The sequence below is a fragment of the Scyliorhinus canicula genome, chromosome 8, assembly GCF_902713615.1.
Source record: "Scyliorhinus canicula chromosome 8, sScyCan1.1, whole genome shotgun sequence".
Taxonomy (NCBI): domain Eukaryota; kingdom Metazoa; phylum Chordata; class Chondrichthyes; order Carcharhiniformes; family Scyliorhinidae; genus Scyliorhinus; species Scyliorhinus canicula.
This window is the reverse complement of record NC_052153.1, coordinates 65,180,181-65,200,894: the sequence shown is the minus strand read 5'-3', so window position 1 is coordinate 65,200,894 and position 20,714 is coordinate 65,180,181. Positions and strand designations below refer to the sequence as shown.

Genomic DNA, 20,714 nt, shown 5'->3' with positions numbered 1-20,714 from the left:
GTAACTTTCCCAACTTCTTACTCTGAATTGTTAGCACAGTATATCCCTGTTGTGTATCGAATTATCATTTTGTCCAAGTGGGTTGGCTCATACTTTGGGAATATGCCATACATAAACAAATTACCAAACACTGGAGACACCTTCCTATTGTTCTGCAGAAATGATTTATCGGTGAATAATGTTTTTTTTTTATTGCAGCAAATGAAAACTCCAGAAAACCGGTTTTCAGGCCACAATGTGACACCACAGTACAGGATGCATTCTTACTACTCTGCAGCCTCATACCTGGGTCAAGGCCTAAGTACAGCTGCTTGTGTTCCTCAGCTGTTTACCCTGGAAGATGGTTCTTCTTTCTCAGATGTAAAATCCAATGGTAGGTTAAAGTTTTTCCCCCCAGTTTTATTATAAAAATTAAGTGTGTTAAATAAGGCAGACCAGTCAGCATACATTCCTTTCAAAGTCAACTTATTTGCCATGCACATAAAGTCCTTCTTTGGAGTGGATGAATTACGTGCTCATGAAGTTGAAGAGAATTGGGCAATAGAACATTTTTTTCTTTCTTAATTGAATGTCAGCATCAGGCGCTCCTGAGATCATATATGGCAAAGGTCAGAGACCCGGTAAATTTTCCTCTATTCTGTCCAAAGAATGTGCATCAATTATGGCCTCAAAAGTGTACTCCCCACTGCACCAGTGTGATTTTTCTTCCCCACATCTTGTACAATTTTTAAATCTGTCTCCCTTTACCTTTAAATATTTTTAGGTGTTATTTTCCTTTTACCATGAAAAATGAAAGCATAGAAAGTATCAAAACATTGCAGTTACAATGCATATAATTTGTTCCACTGTTAGTTTATTATTAGTTATATCTTAAAACGTTGGAACATGGTTAGCCAAGGAACAACATCCATGACAAAATAAAAATTGAAAGAAAAGAAAAGTTCACCCATCTCATATCTTTTATAAATAAATACGATGGGAATGCTGCAAATCTTTAATATAAAGAGAAAATACTGCAAGTGGAGAATAGGTTAGTCAGCATCTGAAAATGAAGTGTGCTCAACATTTCAAATGTAGTTCTTCACCAGAATTTCAGTCCGAACTGAATACACAATGTCTTAAAACATTTAATAATGTAATATTATTAAATATAGCTGATAGGAATTAAAAGAGACACTTCACTCACCCGTTGTTCCATATTCTAGGCTTAGCCCCCTTTCACGACACAATTTTCACCCATACTATTGTTAAATCATTGCTTGTGCACTCACTCTGCCCATTGGCAACACAGACGTTTTAGCTTTGTGGCTGAATTCTGCTGAGCATTGGCTGGCCTAGTATGAGGGACTTGACTGCTGTAACCAGAATTCCTTTGTCATTAGATTCCTTGGGATGAATTTGGATTCTCATGGTAGGCAGCTTGCAGTCTGAGGATGCCTCATTGGTATCTGTTTTCTACCTTGATGGGAATGCTTATTTACTTAAAATATGAGGGAAGAAACAACATTGATCAATAATGTACGTAGAGTAGATTCTACTGAAAGCAAATCTGCTTTCTGACAGAAAAGCTGTAAGGGTACTCAACATGAGGGAAGGTGATAAATATTTTATCATTGTTTCTTCAGTGGCAGTGTTTAAAGACAAGTTCTTCATCATGGCAGGGCAGATTCTAAAGTGTGGGATTCTGATGCAAGCCTGCATGATCTGTGGACGTTCTTTCTACACTTGCCGTTCGTACAGTCTCTCTGAGCAGTTGTCAGTTGAACAAAATTATGGCAAAATATTGGGCTTGAGACTGCCAAAAACTTGCTAGGATATTTATAGCTAGCCGAGAGGAGAGTTTCCATTCCACCTTGCGAAAGACTAGCCATCCACAATTTTTGGAGACCTCCTACTCCAATAGTGTTTTTCTGCAAACATGCTGCAAATATTTTGCTGCCCATCAATATGGTGCAATATATATGCGTTCAGAGATTTCGTGGAATAATACCCTTAAGATTATGTTTAGCATTCCAGTGCATTTTAGTGTAGTCCTGACAGAAATATAGGAATTGGAGTGAATGACTTCCTGCGGTCCACAAACAATCCAGCAAACAAAAACCTCAATCTAATTTAGTTCTGACTGTTGTAACAGTTCTCCAGAATTTGATGAGGCTTGTTCCATCTCCCAGATTAAAATCTTACATTTAAAAATGTGTGTACCGCAAGCTTGCTTTTCCTACGTGCCTGTTGCTGTTGAACTGTGAGCCCCTTGAGTGTAAAATGTAGTTTCCACCATGTGTTATAAATGTAACCTGCAGGTGGTATTCTCTACACTGTTAGAGGAATAAACACTATAGCTCAAAGATATAATTTAGACTCCTTCCCAATGATGAGTGGATAAAGGCAGAATGTAGCACTTCAGTCCGACAGACCTGAAGTTCAAGGTTAGTCCTCAGTCCAATCTGAGTTTGTTGATCTCAGCTGTAATAATGCTCAGGTGCAACAATTTTCCCTGAGCTGACTTAAGAATCCTTTAACCAGAGATGGGGAATAGCAGACTGGCTTCTACTTCTCTATCCTGTCGCTTCTGCTGGTAGATGCATGTATATTAACGTATATATGTGAGGATTGGATAGGATTTATGATGCTATTCACAGATAAATAGCTGAACAGCACTCATTATCCCAACTCATATAATGAATAGACCATTGAGAAATGCCACTGTCTCTTGAACTATCCCTCAACAAGAGGCAGAGTTTTCAGGAAGGAAAAAAACAAGTTGGGAAGAAATCAATTTTCTACAAGGTACTTGCATTTGCATGTAAAATAAATTCTTCCAGTTTTTAAAGGAAAATGCTATTACTGCTACAATTGCCTCAAGTACCATTTTCCCCATTACTCCTTCATCAAAAAAGGCATGGTCACTGGTAACTCTTTGGTGTGTCCCTGGCATCCAGGATTGCTACAAGGGCTTAGGGAGGAGATGTAAATTCTAAATAGTTTTTGTAATACCGTTGCAGAGTGATTGACTGTATTAACAAAACTGCCATTCAACATTGTGGGGCACTTCCAAAAAAACTTCCATTGCTGGACTGTGACTATATCATGGCACAGCCGCAGCGCCATTTGTCTCCCAACCTAGCCAGGGTAGTTGTCCCAGCTGTGTCGGCACCGTCCCAAGATATTTAATTGCAGCTTATTCCCAATCAAGACAGAGACCAGGCAAGGAGCAGGTCAGGAGTTCAGCCCCCAGGATGGTTCCTACTGAATTCGGACCCTTTTGATGTTACATCAGTTACAATATTGGACACTAATTTTCAACAGGAGAAAAAAAGTCACGGACTAGATCAGTAGACATTTGATACTGATCACAGAGGAATGCCAAACTGCCAAAAAATCAATCACAAAAACTAACTGCGGAAGATTTGATTTGTGTGACAAGACAATTTTAATCCCACTGTTTAGATTCCCTTTAACCATGTTTCTAGTTCGATTTCATTCATTTATTTGGGAATGTGTGCCTGTAAAAGAAAAGAGCTTTACTGTTAACACTGAGAGTCTCCTGTCTCATGTAATGCATTGGGAGGTGGAAGCACAATAATTTAGCGCACTATTGTTTCACTTCTGGGTATCTGGCTTTAAATCAGCCCAAGCTGATGGGATGAAGGTCTCCTCGCTTTGCTGGCTGTGAAGATCCCATGTGAAATTAATCTAGGCAGTCTCAATTTAGTTCCTTGTGTGTATGGACCCACAGCATAAAACTGCACTTAATTTGACACTAATTGACAATCTTACTCTGAGAGACTGGTGTATGGGAAATGGAAATATTGCACTGGTGCAGTAGGGAGTGCTCTCCTGAGGTTAGGATTAAGGCGCGTTGTTGGAGCAAAGTAAAGGGAGCTTTACTATGCAGCTGTTGCTGCTGTGCCTGACCTGGGAGTTCTTTATGCTGATACTGGATAACTGAACAGGGAAAGTTTTTCCATTCCCCCAGCACTACCATTTCTCAATGAGGAATAAAATTCATGACAAAAAAACCCCAATCTGCAGCGGTTAAAACAGTTGCTGGTATCACTACACCAAGATCAGAATTCTCTTTGATGACTCTATTGGCAACATCCAGAAGCCCTGGCCACCCTTCAGGAATGCCACTCAATGCAAGCTCCTGAGTGTCTCTGGAGACAGGAACCTCTGAGTCCCTGAAGGTAAAGCTTCTTGATAATGTTCTTGTTACATTTTCTCTTCTGAAAGTGCTCAGTTATCACTGTTAATAGCAATATAATGTTCCAGTTCTTTAATAAAGGAATGGAAACATTATGTTGGCAGTACTATATGAGCCGTACAAACACTGTTTAGTTTGCTTACCAGATTCGCCAAAGGAATACGAGTGTGAGGACTTCTCAGCCTGAAACTGTTCCACCATCAGAGGTAATGTCAGGGACCAAATAACAAATAAAAGCTTCTTCTATCCGTTTTTTGTAGCCAACCTTTTTGCTCATCACTTTATTTGTTGCTGATTTCTATGAACAAAACCTATAGGATCTATCTAAAACATGTTCAAAGTACCAGATGCATTTCTCAAGAAGGTAATTGCACAATTTCTGCACGTGGTTTGAAAAAATAGAAAAATCAAGACGAATGGAGACAGTTACGTAGATTAATCTGGAACTTTCAACACCTTCCAGATCTAGCACAGGAGAGGTTGTGGTCATTTATCTGCAAACTGAGACAGTAGCAACATACTTCGAGGCACTGCAGTGAAAGCACTTAGCAAACACATGTCACTTACCAGCCTACCCTTTTCTTCTCATTCAGCCAAGTTGTGAGATGAAGACTAACTGGTAACTAATCTCCATAATATCTGGGCATCAGTCAAACTCTTAACTCTGTTTATTGCAATGGAGCCTAGTTATAAGAAAGTGCTAGAGTCAGTAAATGGATTGGATCCAATTTGGTTGAGTTAATTTAATCATCATTATAACATGATTACAGGGCAGCACGGTGGCGCAGTGGATTAGCCCTCCTGCCGCACGGCGCCGAGGGCCCAGATTCGATCCCGGCTCTGGGTCACTGTCCGTGTGGAGTTTGCACATTCTCCCCGTGTTTGCGTGGGTTTCGCTCCCACAACCCAAAAATGTGCAGGCTAGGTGGATTGGCGACACTAAATTGCCCCTTAATTGGAAAAACTTAATTGGGTACTCTAAATTTATTTTTAAAAATGGCATGATGACCAATTATTTTTGCACTTCTGTTAAGTGTGTGTTAGAACAAATCTTGCTTCATATAGCACGAATTTGAAGATAGAACAGCTGGAAGCTAAGGCACCTATTATGGTGGCTAATGTTACAGCTTAGTGCCTTTGCAAGTGAGATTGAGAGGTACTTTACTGACCTGCTTGATTCTGGCTTTATGTTTACCAAGTACAGCTTTTCTGAACTTTGATACTTGTACAACTAGCTATTACAAAGTATTACAGATGTAAGTATAGAAATGAAGAAGTGAGTGCATTGAATGTCACTAGAGTGATGCTGTAATGTATTTTATCAAATGGGCATAAATGTAATTGGTACAATATCTGCAGAATCTTTGCAGGTAAGTAGGACTGCTGTTTTGGGTAGTTATTTCAGGAACTTATGTGCAGTGACTGTTTTTGCAATTTTATTTACTTTGAAGCATAGCCAGCATATCTACGTTCATTGTAATTGTTCTTCGCATCTGGTCATAATGAAGAATGCATTGCCAGCAGATTTGCAGCTTTCTGGCTCCTCTGTCATCCAGTCAAAGTAAATTTAAAGAAGGGCTAACAGGTGCCAAAAGTAGCATAAATGCGGTTACTTACATGAAGACGTTGACCGTTACCTACTCAAGATAGCCCGGGCCACCTACTGAGTTAATTCTATTTCTCATGAGAATATAGGAAATAGAAATATCCGTCCAGAGTATTGTGCTTTATAGATTTAAGTTCCAAGATCTGGGGCAAAATTCTCCGACCCCCCGCAGGGTCGGAGAATCGCATGGGACCGGCGAAAATCCCGCCGTGGCCGGAATTCTCTGCCACCCGGGAATTGGCGGGGGCGGGAATCGCGCCGCACCGATCGGCGTGCCCTCCGCGCGGATCGCGAGCCCCCTGCGGCGATTCTCCGGCCCGCGATGGGCCGAAGTCCCGCCGCTGAGAGGCCTCTCCCACCGCCGTGGTTTCAACCACCTCTGGTGGCGGCAGGATTGGCGGCGCGAACGGGGCCCCTGGGGGAGGGCGCGGGGCGATCAGACCCCGGGGTGTGCCTTGTCTGCGATCGGGGCCCACCAATCGGCGGGCGGGCCTGTGCCGTGGGGGCACTCTTTTTCTTCCCCCGCCACCACGGCCTCCACCATGGCAGAGGCGGAAGAGAACCCCCCTATCGCGCATGCGCAGGTGGTGACGTCACCGGCAGCTGACGCACCAGCGCATGCGTGAACCGGCGAAGGCCTTTCGGCCAGCCCCGACGCCGGCGGGCGGGCGTCAAAGGCCGTTGGCGCTGGTTTTGGTGCCAGTCGGCGTGACGCCAACCACTCCAGCGCGGGCCTAGCCCCCAAAGGTGTGGAGAATTCCGCACCTTTGGGGAGGCCCGACGCTGGGACCCCCCCGCCCCGCCGGGTAAGGGAGAATCCCGGCCCTGAGCTCAGATTAGACCATTCTAATATCTTCCTGCTCCTAATATTTAGACAGTGTCAGTCTCTCCAATTATAGAACATACAGTACAGAAGGAGGCCATTCGTCCCATCGAGTCTGCACCGACCCACATAAGCCCTCACTTCCACCCTATCCCTGTAACCCAATAACCCGCCCTAACCTTTTTGGTCACTAAGGGCAATTTATCATGGTCAATCCACCTAACCTGCACGTCTTTGGACTGGGAGGAAACCGGAACACCCGGAGGAAACCTATGCAGACGGGGAGAACGTGCAGACTCCGCACAGACAGTGACCCAGCGGGGAATCGAACCTGGGACCCTACCGCTGTGAAGCCACAGCGGCAGCCACTGTCCTTAATTAGATAACTGAAGTAAATCTTACAAGGCTGTGAAAGGACTTTTAATTACATTATTGCAACATCTGTTTTAACAACTTGCATAACATTGCCACAATTAACCAGGAGAGAATGTTCGTTGAAAGTTAAAACAAAAACGTTCAAAAAAAAAAATACTCCCAGATTAAAATAAAAGAACCTTGGTGAAACCAGTTGCCGACTTACAGATTTTATTCTGCAAACTATATATTTTAGTTAGAAATAGTAGTAACGTTGCAATAACGTTTCTTCAATTGTGTGTCAGTGGTGTTGGGTCCTTTATCAAAATGGCACCTGGACACAACAGCAGACTACACGTCATCCAGGCCTGTCCCACCCTCAGTTCTGAGAACCTAATTACTAAAGTTCACCCTGCCATCAGGAAACTGTTTCTTGACGCCAATATGGGAAATGTGAGGTCATCTGCTTTAGACCTGGGACAAATTAGAATAGTTTTTTACAAGTGAGAAACTAGAAGCTGTGGAGGATTGAAAAGATTAATGGGCGGGATTCTCCCATCTGGCGGCTAAGTGTCGACGCCGGCGTAAAAACTGGAGTATTTTACTCCAGCGTCGGCGCCCGGTCCAAGACACGATTCTCTGGGCCACAGTGGGTTAGCACAGCGCTGGAGTGGCCCATGCCGCGAGGTCCGCGCATGCGCAGTGGCCTTCTTCCCTGCGCCGGCCCTGACGCCAAATGGTGCAGGGCTATAGGAGCCGGCGCGGAAGAATAAAGGCCCCCCGACAGAGAGGCCAGCCCGCCAATCGGTGGGCCCCTATCAAGGGCCAGGCCACTACGGAGGAGACACCGCCCCCGAACCTTTCAACGCCGAGGTCCCGCCAGCTCAGAGGATGTTAGAACGGTGCTGGCGGGACTCGGCTTTTTGTTGATGGCCGCTCAGCCCATTCGGGCCGGAGAATCGGCCTGGGGCGGAGAGTCGGCGCATACCCCGACTGGCGCCGCGCTGACCACGCCGGCCCCAGTGGCGCTGATTCTCCGCTCGTCCCGGCACTGGGGCGGTGTGGTGCAATTCGCGCGGCCCTCCGGCGATTCTCCGACCCCCTGCCCTAGGTGTCCATGCACACAAATCACTAAATTCTAGTGCACGGATGCAAAAATAATTCAAAATGCGTTGGTCTTTACCTCTCGGAGCTGGATTACAAAGGATAGCTGTACCAAGCTTTGGTCAGACCCTATTTAGAGTGGCGCGTTCAGTTTTTGAGCATTAAACCTCAGGAACAATGGAATGGTTTTGGATTCAGTTTAACTGGGGTTAAATTATGAAGACAGGTTTGTAAGCTTGCCTTGTATTCCCTTAAGTTTCAATGAGTACGGGGTGATCCAACAAGACAATTAAAATGTTACATTAATTTGATAGGATGTGTACAGATCAGCTATTTCAAATAACAATTTTTATTTCTCTAGTTCCTTTTAACATGGTAAAATGCCCTATCGCGCTTCGCAGGTTGTTATAAAATAAAATTTGCCACAGAGCCACAAGAGGTGATATGAGGATAGATAGCCAGAAGCTTGATCAAAGAGGTAAGTTTTAAGGAGCATCTTAAATCAGATAGGGGTTGAGAGGCTGAGAGGTATATTTGGCAGAAATTCCATAACATAGGCCCTGGGCAGCTGAAGGCTGGAGCACATGCAGCGAACCTGCAGGCGTGGGGGCGCCGGGCGCGGACGGTTGGGTGAGGGGCATCTCGGCGGTAGTGGTGTCAGAGTTGGATCCTGCAGGCGCCAGGTCCTGGAGGGAAACAGTGTCCTGACAGCCGTCAGGGTATTCAATGAATGAGTATTGGGGGTTCGAGTGAAGTAGGAGCACTCTCTCCACGAGTGGGTCAGTTTTGTGGGTCCGGACGTGCTTCCGGAGGAGAACCGGGCCTGGTGTCCTTCAACCATGCTGGGAGCGAAACCCCCGTGGTAGTGCCCCTGGAAAAAACAAATAGCCGCTCGTGAGGGGTCTGATTGGTGGCAGTGCATAGGAGGGACCTAATAGCATGGAGCGCGTCGGGGGGGGACCTCCTGTCAATGGGAGGCCGAGAGCTTCCTAGACCGGAGGGTCAGTAGGACGGCCTTCCAAACCGTCGCGTTCTCCCTCTCCACCTGCCCGTTCCTCCTGGGGTTGTAGCTGGTAGTCCTGCTCGAGGCAATGCCCTTGTCGTGCAGGTACTGACACAGTTCGTCGCTCAGAAAGGACGAACCCCGGTCGCTGTGCACGTAGCTGGGGAAACCGAACAGGGTGAAGACATTGTGCAGGGCCCTGACTGTGTGGGAGGTCATATCGGGGCACGGGATAGCAAAGAGGAAGCGGGAGAACTCTTCTATGACGTTTAGGAAGTACACATTCCGATTGGTCGAGGAGAGTGGCCCTTTGAAATCGATGCTCAGGCGTTCAAAGGGCCGGGATACCAGGTGGGCCCTGTCTGGCCTATAGAAGTGCAGTTTGCACTCCACACAGATCGGGCAATCCCTGGTGATGGCTTTTACCTCCTCGGTGGAGAAAGGCAGATTTTGGGCTTTGACATAGTGGACGAGCCGAGTGACCCCTGGGTGGCAGAGGTCATTGTGGATAGCTTTCAGGCGGTCGTCTTGCGCGCTGGCGCACGTGCTGCTGGACAGGGCATCTGGGGGTTCGTTGAGCTTCCCCGATCAGTACATGATATCATAATGTAGGGGGGAGTTCGATCCGCCACCGTAGGATCTTATCGTTTTTAATTTTGCCCCTTTGTGAGTTGTCAAGCATAAAGGCAACCGACCTTTGGTCGGTGATGAGGGTGAACCTCCTACCTGCGAGGTAGTGCCTCCAGTGACGTATAGCTTCCACGATGGCTTGTGCTTCCTTTTCGACCGAGGAGTGTCGAAGTACCGAAGCGGAGAGGGTTCGGGAGAAAAGGCGACTGGTCTCTTTGCCTGATTTAGGGTGGCTGCGAGAGCGACCTCTGACTGGAAAGGCACAGATTCATCCACCGCCCGCACGGCCGCTTTGGCGATGTCCTCTTTGATGCAGGTGAAGGCCTGGCGAGCCTCATTGGATAGAGGAAAGAGTGTGGCCTTAAATAGTGGGCGGGCTTTGTCCGCATACTGAGGGACCCACTGGGCATAATATGAGAAAAACTTCAGGCACCTTTTGAGGGCCCTGGGACAATGAGGGAGAGGGAGTTGTAAGAGGGGGCACATAGGGTCCGGGTTGGGGCCCAGGACTCCATTTTCCACGACATAGCCGAGGATGGCTAGCCTGGTCGTGCGGAAAACGCATTTCTCCTTGTTATACGTGAGGTTGAGTTTCTGGGCAGTCTGGAGAAATTGATGGAGGTTAGCGTCGTGGTCCTGCTGATTATGGCCACAGATGGTGACGTTGTCCAAGTATGGAAACGTGGCCCGCAGCCCGTACTGGTCCACCATTCGGTCCATTGCTCGTTGGAACACCGAGACCCCATTCATGACACCAAAGGGAACCCAGAGGAAGTGGAAGAGGCGGCCGCCGGCCTCGAATGCCGTTTAGTGGCGGTCCTCCGGCCGGATTGGGAGCTGGTGGTATGCAGACTTCAGATCCACCGTGGAGAAGACTTTATAATGGGCGATCTGATTCACCATGTCTGCAATCCTGGGGAGGGGGTACACATCGAAGAGCGTGAACCGATTAATGGTTTGGCTATAGTCCACTACCATTCGGAATTTTTCCCCGGTCTTGATACCACCACCTGAGCTCTCCAGGGGCTATTACTGGCCTCTATGATCCGCTCAAGTGGAAGCCTATGGACCTCGGTTCTGATAAACACCCTGTCCTGCAGGCTGTATCGCCTGCTGCGAGTGGCTACGGGTTTGCAGTCCGGCGTGAGATTGGCAAATAGTTGAGGGGGGTCGATTTTTAGCGTAGTGAGGCTGCAGATAGTGAGTGGGGGCAAGGGCCCCCCGAAGCTGAGTGTGAGGCTTTTGAGGTTGCACTGGAAGTCAAGTCCCAGTAAGAGTGGGGCGCAGAGTTTAGGGAGTACGTATAGCTGGAAGTTCGAGTAGCTAGTGCCCTGGATCATTAGGGTCGCGGCGGTGCGCCCTTGGAGGTGAACGGATTGTGAGCCCGAAGCGAGGGAGATAGTTTGCCGTGCAGGGAAAATAGGGAGCGAACAGCGTCTTACCAGATCTGGGTGTACGAAGCTCTCGGTGCTCCCGGAGTCGAAAAGGCACGGTGTACTGTACCCGTTGATTTTAACGGTCATCATTGAGTTGCGGAGGTGTTTCGGACGCAACTGGTCCAACGTGACCACGCTGAGTTGCGGGTAGTCGGCGGCTCGTTCAGCTGTGCCGGAGTGGCCCCATGATGACTGCCCTCTGAGTTTGTAGTCTTCGAGATGGGTTTCAGAGTTTGAAGAGGATGGATCCCAAGATGGCCGCCCCCGTGGATCGCACGTGGCGGGCGGCAAGGAAGATGGCGGCCCCCATGAGTCGCACATGGCCGGCTGCGTGGTTGGGGGTTGCCAAGATGGCGGCCCCCATTAGTCGCACGTGTCGGGTGGGGCGGAGTCGGAGTACAGGCTGCAGCATTTCGGGGCCTGCGGGCCTGTGAGTTTTGGAAACGAGTGCTCTGGGCTGCGGGAGAGTTTGGAGAGGGGGATTTCTTCGCTAGGCAGACCCGGGCATAGTGTCCTTTGCGACCGCAGCTGCTGCAGGTCGCATTGCGGGCCGGGCAGTACTCCCGTGGGTGCTTGGGCTGTCCACAGAAATGGCCCACTGGGGCTGCGTAGTGGGTGGGTGGCCGCGCGGCGGAGGCCTGGGGCAGTCGCTGGTCGGGGGCCCAGGATGGGACACTTGGTCCGCGGGGAACGAGGTGAGGCTGCGGAACGAGACCTCCATGGTAGTAGCCAATTCTACAGTGTCCTCCAAGTTCTGGGCCCCTTTTTCAAGCAACCGCTGGCGCACATAGTTTGACCTGAGCCCTGCCACGTACACATCTCTGACAGCGAGTTCCATATGCTGTTCGGCTGATACAGCTTGGTAATTACAGTCCCGAGCTAAAGCTTTTAAATCCCGCAGGAATTCATCCAATGACTCCGCGAGGCGCTGGCGGCGGGTCGTAAAAATGTGGCGCGCGTAGACCTCGTTGATGGGCCTCATGTACATTCAATCTAGCATGGCTAGGGCCTCCGTATACGAGGTGATACTGTTAAGTTGAGTGGAAATACGGTGGCTCACCCTTGCGTGCAGTAGACTTGAGTTTCTGCTCCTCAGTAGTTTCTGATGTGCTTTATTCAGCCAGGTAGGCCTTGAAACATCTGAGCCAGTGTTGAAAGATTTATTTTGCCTCTGCAGCCTGCGGGTCGAGTTCTAGTTGATCAGGTTTGAGGGCTGATTCCATAGTCGTTTTCTTCAAGTTTCCTAAGACTATTAAACTGATGTGACCATCAATTCACAGGACACGTGGTTGGAAGTGAACAATGGTTTTAATAGTCTTACAACTCAGCCTGCCTGCGATGAGATGAACTGGTAGCAGGCTCACAACTGCAGATATTTATACTTCAAGTTAGTGGGAGGAACCATGGGCAGAGCCAAGGGTGGAGCCCAGTACAAACTCCTCATCTCCCCTTATGGGCAGAGCCGCGCAACTGCTCATATACCGAGCTCACAGACACAACACATACAATATAACACAGTGTGAATTACTAGGATTGTGATTCACCGCAGGAGTCAAATACGAGAACATGGCTTTGGTTGGCCTGGTTCAGGCTCAAGTCAGTGGCTAGGGAGAGAAATTGAGTTGCTGACTAGGAACAGAGTTTGTTGCAGGGTGCAAAGTCAGAACTCCAATGTTTTAAATTATATTATCTCTGCTGGGCAGCCTAGAATAAAGCACCACAAAAATACAATTGGAAATAGAACACTTTGGAGTGAAATCGGCAAACATTTTTCAAATAAAGACGAATGGAAATCAGGAACTCTCAAAAGGCTGGCTTAATTAGGGGTTTCAGAATGAGATTGGTAGCTTTTGTTAAGTAAGGGTATCGAAGGATATGGATCAAAAAACAGACAGATAAACCATAAATCAATTTAATTGGTAGAAGAGGCTCGAGGGGGTGTTCTGCCTCTGCATTGCCAAAATAATGCAGTGTTCCTCATTCATAGGCTAAATGAGGAATAAGGATGCAGAGGACCAGAAAAGACCATTGTGCTCCACCTGACGAGTTCCAGTGAATTATATTTTGCAACCTTTATTTTCAGCATAGAAAAGACAGAGCCTACGTGCCATAGGCATATTACGCAATCCATGGTAGAATCCGGTTCAAATAAATTGCAAAATTTGAACTGCTGCTATACTTGGATCGTGTCTCTGTGAAACATTTTGTGACATTTTCCTGTATTAAATGCACTGAAAAACTGCAGTTATTTTTGCTTGATGTAGAATGGCATGCCAAGATAACTGCACAGCAGGCTACATAGTTCAGTGAGTGACTTACAAAAGTGGCTATACATGTCTACCACCATGCTGCAGAAAGCAGTGAAATCTTCATTTATCAACGTTGTGGGGGTTGAAGTGAAAACATCAATATATTTAATCTGTCAAATATCAGACACCTTGATGTATTGAACGATCTAAATATCAGAGCTTTGATAGGATGAATTGTGGTATATTATTGAATTCACATTACTGTAAAATAATCAGAAGGTATACATTTTGTAAGAAAAACTCATTATGCTAAGATTAACCATGTAAACTGGTCTAACAGGTTTAAAATGTGTATGCAACACCATGCAGCAACAGCATATTTGTTGTTTATTGGACCTGGCTAAATAGAATAGCATGCATTTACACATTAAAACAGTTGGTGGAAAATATCAATATCAGTGAAGACTGCCATGCCGGGCTCACAGGTATTGCCCCGTGTCCATCGATGTACGTCTGCAGAGCACTGCTGGAATGGGTGCTACATGAATAGGTTTCTCCCCAGTGTTCACAGCACAGGAACAAACTATGGCTTATAAAACAACACCAGCACTTATAAGTCATTCTCAGCAACCCCAATCTATTGGACAAACAGGAGAAGGTAATTTCCTGAAAGACTATTGCTTAAGTAAATCACTTATGTTGTTGGTACTTCTAGTTGCTGAATTTGACTGTTAGTTCACCGCCGATTTTGCATCCTGCTATTTTTACCGTCACCATCGGCCATATTATCACTGTATTTGGCACCATACCACCTTTCCGAGCAACTTGGATTTTTTAGCTGATTGCCAGTGCAGACTTCATGTATGGCAGCTGAAATTTTCAAATTTCTTTTGTTTCACCTTTTCTCTTGTCTCCTGGGCTATTTGCATGTATTACAGCAATATGTATTATACATCATGTTCACAGAATCATAGAATTTACAGTGCAGAAGGAGGCCATTCAGCCCATCGAGTCTGCACCAGCTCTTGGAAAGAGCACCCTACCCAAGCCCATACCTTCACCCTATTCCCGTACCCCAGTAACCCCACTTAACCTTTTTGGACACTAAGGGCAATTTAGCATGGCCCATCCACCTAACCCGCACATCTTTGGACTGTGGGAGGAAACTGAAGCACCCAAAGGAAACCCCCCGCAGACACGGGGAGAACGTGCAGACTCCGCACAAACAGTGACCCAAGCTAGGAATCGAACCTGGGACCCTGGAGCTGTGAAGCAACTGTGCTAACCACTGTGCTACCGTGCTGCCCTTCATGCAGTTCATGCTGCTTCCCCCATTGTTGCAGTTGGCGAGTATCCAGATAAAAATGAATCCAGTTCAGAATACTATTGATTGCTCTTTTGATGCTTAGCTTGGCTTTGCTTTTGCGTCAGTGATGCAAACAATAAGCTATGCAATTAGATAAAAAAGCTTTGATTCTTCAAGATTTTTCACCGATATTTTAACGTTAGATTCAATATAATTATAATTTCAGATCCACAAGGAAACTAAGACATAAATACATTATAAACTGTATGGTTAAATAGGATCTGGTGTGAAGGATGAATACTATTGCATATAATTTGTGTAATAAGTAAAGTGTGACCATTGCCCCATTTGCTAAGCTTACCGTTAAGTTGAATAACCTTCAGAGCTGAAGCTCTGTCCTTCTCTGGCTGTTGTCTTTGAAAATTGCATCCAGAATTAGTGAGCAGGAACAGTTAAGATTTACAAACAATGATGGAGCTTGTCATGCTTCTTTGACAATTCATCATCTGGGCACAGTGGCAGGGCGGTGAAGTGTTCTTCATAAAACCAGCCCAGTGTGAAATACGCCTCACCGGAGTCTATACTGCTCTAAAACTCCTTGGCAGTCTTCACTGTAAATCCGCATTGCCACCTGACATTACAGTATATCATTAAGGAATGCAGGGCTTGAATCTGTGCATGAGTGCAGTTGACATAACGCTGAAATGCTCATAGCTGCGTTAGGGTGAAGTCGTTACCACCATCTCGATGTTACTTGGCACTTTCTTTTGGAGTGTATCTCAGAATTAATACAAAACTTTTTCAAATTTTAACGTGAATTTCATGGTTAGATATCTTTATGTGTTTATGTATACATCTTTGAATGTATTTTTGAATATGTGTGGTTCTGTATTTTGACAGAATTGTGCATGCTATATTCAAAATCTACGTTTATTTAAAAAAACTGGCATATTATTCGAAAAAAGAAACAAAATACTTGGTTGTTGCTGGAGATTTGAAATAAAAACAGCAAGTATTTCCAGCACTTCTTGTGGTATATTATTCTGTAGGACCCTGAGCTCCTGACCCCAATTCTCTCTATCACCAAGACTTCCTTCCGCCTTCCTAACATCGCCTGTTTCTGCTTCTGCCTCATTATCTGCTGCTGGAATCCTCATCTGTTACCTTTCGACTCGACAGTCCCAAAGCTCTCCTGGCTAGCTTCCACCGTACACCTTCAATGAACCTGTTCTCATCCAAAGCTCTGCTACTCATTCCCTAACTCACACCAATTTCCATTCACTCAAAATTCCTGTGCTTGCTGGCTTACATTGGTTCCCGATCTGGCAATGCTTTGGTCTTAAGTTTCTTATCCTTGATTCCAAAACCCTCTATGACCTCGCCCCTCTATCTCTAACCTCCTCCAGTCCAACAGCCCTCCAACATTTCTGTGCTCCACCAACTGTGACTGTTTGTGCATCCCAAATTTTAATCATTCCACCGTTGTCAACTGTTCCTTGGAGCTGTCTAGGCTGTAAGCTCTGGAGATCCCTAAAACATCCTGCCTCTATGTCTTTCATCCTCTTTAAGATGTTTCTCAAAACCTACCACTCGTGAACTCTCTTAATTCAGCTCTTTGTGCTCATTGTCAAACTTTGTTTGATAATCATTCATTTCGATGTCTTACTACTTTAAAGGCACCATATAAATGCACATTGTTAAAGGAATTTGGCCGAGAAATTGGTGTGTACTGACCTGCCAGCCTAAATTTGGTCCTACTTAAAACTACATGAGGCCAACAAACTGCAAACTTCTCTTGGACGCTGTTAAAAGAATTTAATTTCTGACTCACTTTAATGCTGGTCCTTGCGTAGATCCTGGGAGAAGAAGGGACTTTGAGTCTGATGAGGATCGGCATTGGCACTGCCGCCGGGGGGTGGCATTCACATTTACCAATGTATGGAGCCGAATTTTCCGCTGCCGGCAGTGAGAATTGCAGTTGGGCGGAGTATCTATAGCACACAATGGAAAAAAATTGCAATTTGCGCCTGGTTACCATGCTCTGTGGCGTTAGTGAAGTTTGCGTTCTGCGTCGGCGGGTCGATGTAAAACAGTCATTTGCATGGCTATAAATATTATTAGCATGTTAGACACTTCATGCTCCTCCCCTCTTAAGCGGAAGTCTCACAAGTGCGAAGTGGTACAAGTATTTACAAGTGGGTACTGGTTGGCACAGATGTTGAGAGAGAATAGGAGACTAAAAGCACTCTTTAAAAAAACTCTTGATTGTCGTACTTGCTGGGGGGTGGCTTCCCAAGCCGGAGCAGTAGCAGAGAATGACTTGGTGCCAAGCCTGTGGACTTGGGGTGTCCCTCCTCCGGATTGGGGTGGCCTGGTTAAGACCACCATTGCTGCATTATGGTGATTTAAATGCACTCCTTTGGTGCTACTTACAGACTCCTGGCTGCTCACACTGCTGACTGCTCACTGTGTCCTGGAAATGAGATGTGGGAGCTCACTCAGACCACTCCTCTGGAAACCCTCATACCCCAGCGGTATCAGCAAGGGGATGGGCGTGACCAAATTCAATCAGTAGCCCACCTGGTGTTGGCATTCCTTAGAAGCACTTCTTGACTGCAGAGGAAGCAGGGGATTAGCAGAGCTCACCCAACCAAAGGACACCTAAATGTGGCCTTTGGAACCCTTCCCGGTACTCTGCTCCTCTCAGAGCAGAGGCCTCTCTGTGAGACCCTCCCCTCCTGGTGAAGCTGGCATCACTGACTGCTTCTGCTATCATGTCCCAGGCACGGTTCAAGAGTCTACGGCCCACTCCTTTCCTCATTGGCATCAAGCAGTGGGTCCACGTCAGACTCCCGAAATTGCGGACAAGTCTTCTCTGAACCATCTTCTTGGAGCACTTAAAAACAGCTCCAGCTGTCATACTCTAATTCCAGCCTCAGCGGTTACACTGCCCGCTGGGCCTGAAATTGCAGAGTTCTGGCTCATTTGCATGTCCTGAATCGCGGAACGAATAGCGCTCTCAAAGGAAATGCGAATCGTATGCTATTCAGTCCCGGCGGGAACGCAATCTACCCAAAACAAAACAGAGTCTGTCCTGGGCGGGATTGGAGGAGTCATTCCCGGTGCTACTCTGTTGTGTTTTCGGACCACGGCGGGGAACACCTCCGGGAGGTCCTCGTCACCCTGCACACCACCTCAGCACCCCACCTCCTATGGGCAGGGCATCCCCGAGCCCGATATTGGCACGGGCAAAATGCCAGCTTGGCATCTTGTCACTGTCAACCTGGCACCTTGGTCCCGACTGGGGTGGACGCGAGCGGCAAATTGCTCCCTTAGTCTCCCAAACGCTGAATCCAGCCCATAATCAGCAGCAAACCCTTTAAGGCCATGTGTTGACCAGCAGCAGCTGTGTTCCAGGCTGCCCAGTTCAGCACAGTAAGCCTCAAACAGGCATCAGTCCCCCTGTTTGTATATGTTAAAGGCCTAACACCTGCATCGGACATGGCGAAAGCCACCTTTTAATAATAATATAACAATAATCTTTATTGTCACAAGTAGGCTTACATTAACACTGCAATTAAGTTACTGTGAAAAGCTCCTAATCACCACACTACAGCGGAAGAATTCAGAATGTCCAAATTACCTAATAGCACGTCTTTTGGGACTTGTCGGAAATCAGAGCACCTGGAGGAAACCCACACAGACACGGGGAGAACGTTCAGATTGCACAGACATGACCCAAGCCGAGAATCGAACCTGGGACCCTGGCGCTGTGAAGCCATAATACTAACCACTATGCTACTTTTCTGCCTTTACCACTATGCCAGGCAGTACATTTCTGGCACATGATGAGCACACCATCTGGGATGGTGCTTTCATCTAGGATGCTGTCTGTTGCTTGCCTTCAGTTGTCAAAGCACTTTGCATTGCAAAGTAATTGGTTCACATTTAAGGATGCTTAGTATCAGCATTGTAGCTTATAAAGGTAGTGGAGCACCCAGGATGGGAAGGGAACTTCTCAGTCTGAAACTGGTCCGCACCTGGGGCAGGAAGCAATCTCTCAGCAGTTCAGCAGCTTGTTTTCCTCCATGCCTGTTTTTTTTTCTTATTCATATGTAAAATTAAAATGTGCCTTTTTGCTTCACCTGGAAAAAATATCTTTAATTAAGAGAACTGGACAATGGAAGAGTTATTAATGGAGTCATAGAATTTACAGTGCAGAAGGAGGCAGTTCTGCCCAGAGTGTCTGCACCGGCGCTTGAAAAGAGCATCCTACCTAAGCCCACGCCTCCACCCTATCCCAGTAACCCACCTAACCTTTTGAACACCAAGAGGCAATTTAGCATTTCCAATCCACCTAACCTGCACATCTTTGGACTGTGGGAGGAAACTGGAGCACCTGGAGGAAACCCACGCAGATGCAGGGAGAAAGTACGAGCTCCTCACAGATAGTCACCAAGGTCGGAATTGAACCCGGGTTCTTGGAGCTGTGAAGCAGCAGTGCTAACCACTGCCGTCCATTATTCTGCTCATTTGATACAATTTGGGGCTGGTTTAGCACAGGGCTAATTCGCTGTCTTTGAAGGCAGGCCAGCAGCACGGTTCATTTCCCGTACCAGCCTCCCCGAACAGGCGGCGGAATGTGGCGACTAGGGGCTTTTCACAGTAACTTCATTTGAAGCCTATTGTGACAATAAGCGATTTTCATTTCATTTTGGCAGAAGAGCATCAAAAAGCTTCACCATTTATCTGAAATTTTTGCCACTGATGTTATAGCAGACATACACTTATGGTGGTCAGCAGGTTGTTTGACTGTGTTGGGGGCTGTTGGATGGATAGGAGTCACCATGTTGAAGTCATACACTTCTGATTTTAAAACCACATACAAGCTCAGCTCATGTAGCAGGCCTTCAGAAACAATGGGCGTGATCCAACGGCCACGCTATGCCCAAAAAGCAGCTTGCCGTGGCGCAGCACGGCTGATGAAAGCTGGGAGACCCCGCACCCAGGATCTATCCACCCGCCACGCCTCGGGAGATCCAACGCGATCGCGAGTGTTGCGATGTAAATCCCGCCCACAATAGGTGGGATCACGTTTTGGCAAATCTGCATATTAGAGCAAGGCAGTAAGCCTCACTCTGGGGATTGTTTTGGGGGCCTCCCATAGTGCGCTCGGGCTGGTGCGGGAGGTTGGGGATTGTTTTGGGGGCCTCCCATAGTGCATTTGGGCTGGTGAGGGAGTGTGGGGATTGTTTTGGGGGCCTCGGAGATCAGGATGCTAGTTAAAAATGACAACCTGGGCCGGGATTCTCCCCTACCCGGCGGGGCGAGGGGTAGTGGAGTGGCGCCAACCACTCCGGCGTCGGGCATTCCGCACCTTTGGGGGCTAGGCCCGCGCCGGAGTGGTTGGCGCCACGCTGACTGGCGCCAAAACCGGCGCCAGCGGCCTTTGACGCCCGGGGCTGACTGAAAGGCCTTCGCCGGTTCGCGCACGCGCCGGTGCATCAGCTGCAGCTGACGTCACCACCGGCGCATGCGCGCTGGGGGATTCTCTTCCGCCTTCGCCATGGTGGAGGCCGTGGCGGCGCTGGAAGAAAAAGAGTGTCCCCACGGCACTGGCCCGCCCGCCGATCGGTGGGCTCCGATCGCGGGCCAGGCCACCGTGGGGGCACCCCCCGGGGTCCTATCGACTGCGCGCCGCCAATCCCGCCGCCACCAGAGGTGGTTGAAACCACGGCGGCGGGAGAGGCCTCTCAGCGGCGGGACTTCGGCCCATCGCAGGCTGGAGTATTGCCGCAGGGGGATCGGCGCGGAGGGCACGCCGGTCGGCGGGGCGTGATTCCCGCCCCCGCCAATTCCTGGGTGGCGGAGAATTTCTGCCACGGCGGGGGCTGGATTTTCGACGGCTCCGGGCGATTCTCCGACCCTGGGGGGGGGGGGAGGGTCGGAGAATTTTGCCCCTGGTCTCTCGCCACAATGCGGAGTTCCGACAAGTGGAG

The 20,714-nt window shown here is 47.6% G+C and overlaps 1 protein-coding gene across 4 annotated transcripts in view; it reads left to right on the top strand.

The window, feature by feature from the left end:
- The window catches only part of dmrt1 (doublesex and mab-3 related transcription factor 1), a 168,420-nt gene that overhangs the window by 123,067 nt on the left and 24,639 nt on the right, over window positions 1–20,714 (top strand). For 2 of the 4 annotated variants that reach the window (XR_005461581.1, XM_038804681.1), the window contains exons 5-6: window positions 199–373; window positions 4,351–4,410. Coding sequence is in view for 3 of the 4 variants with exons in the window: in XM_038804681.1 (XP_038660609.1) it covers window positions 199–373; window positions 4,351–4,391 (216 nt within the window). In the remaining variant the exon portion in view is untranslated. The remainder of the gene's footprint in view (window positions 1–198; window positions 374–4,350; window positions 4,411–20,714) is intronic. The other 2 variants (XM_038804680.1, XM_038804679.1) reach the window with 1 other exon arrangement.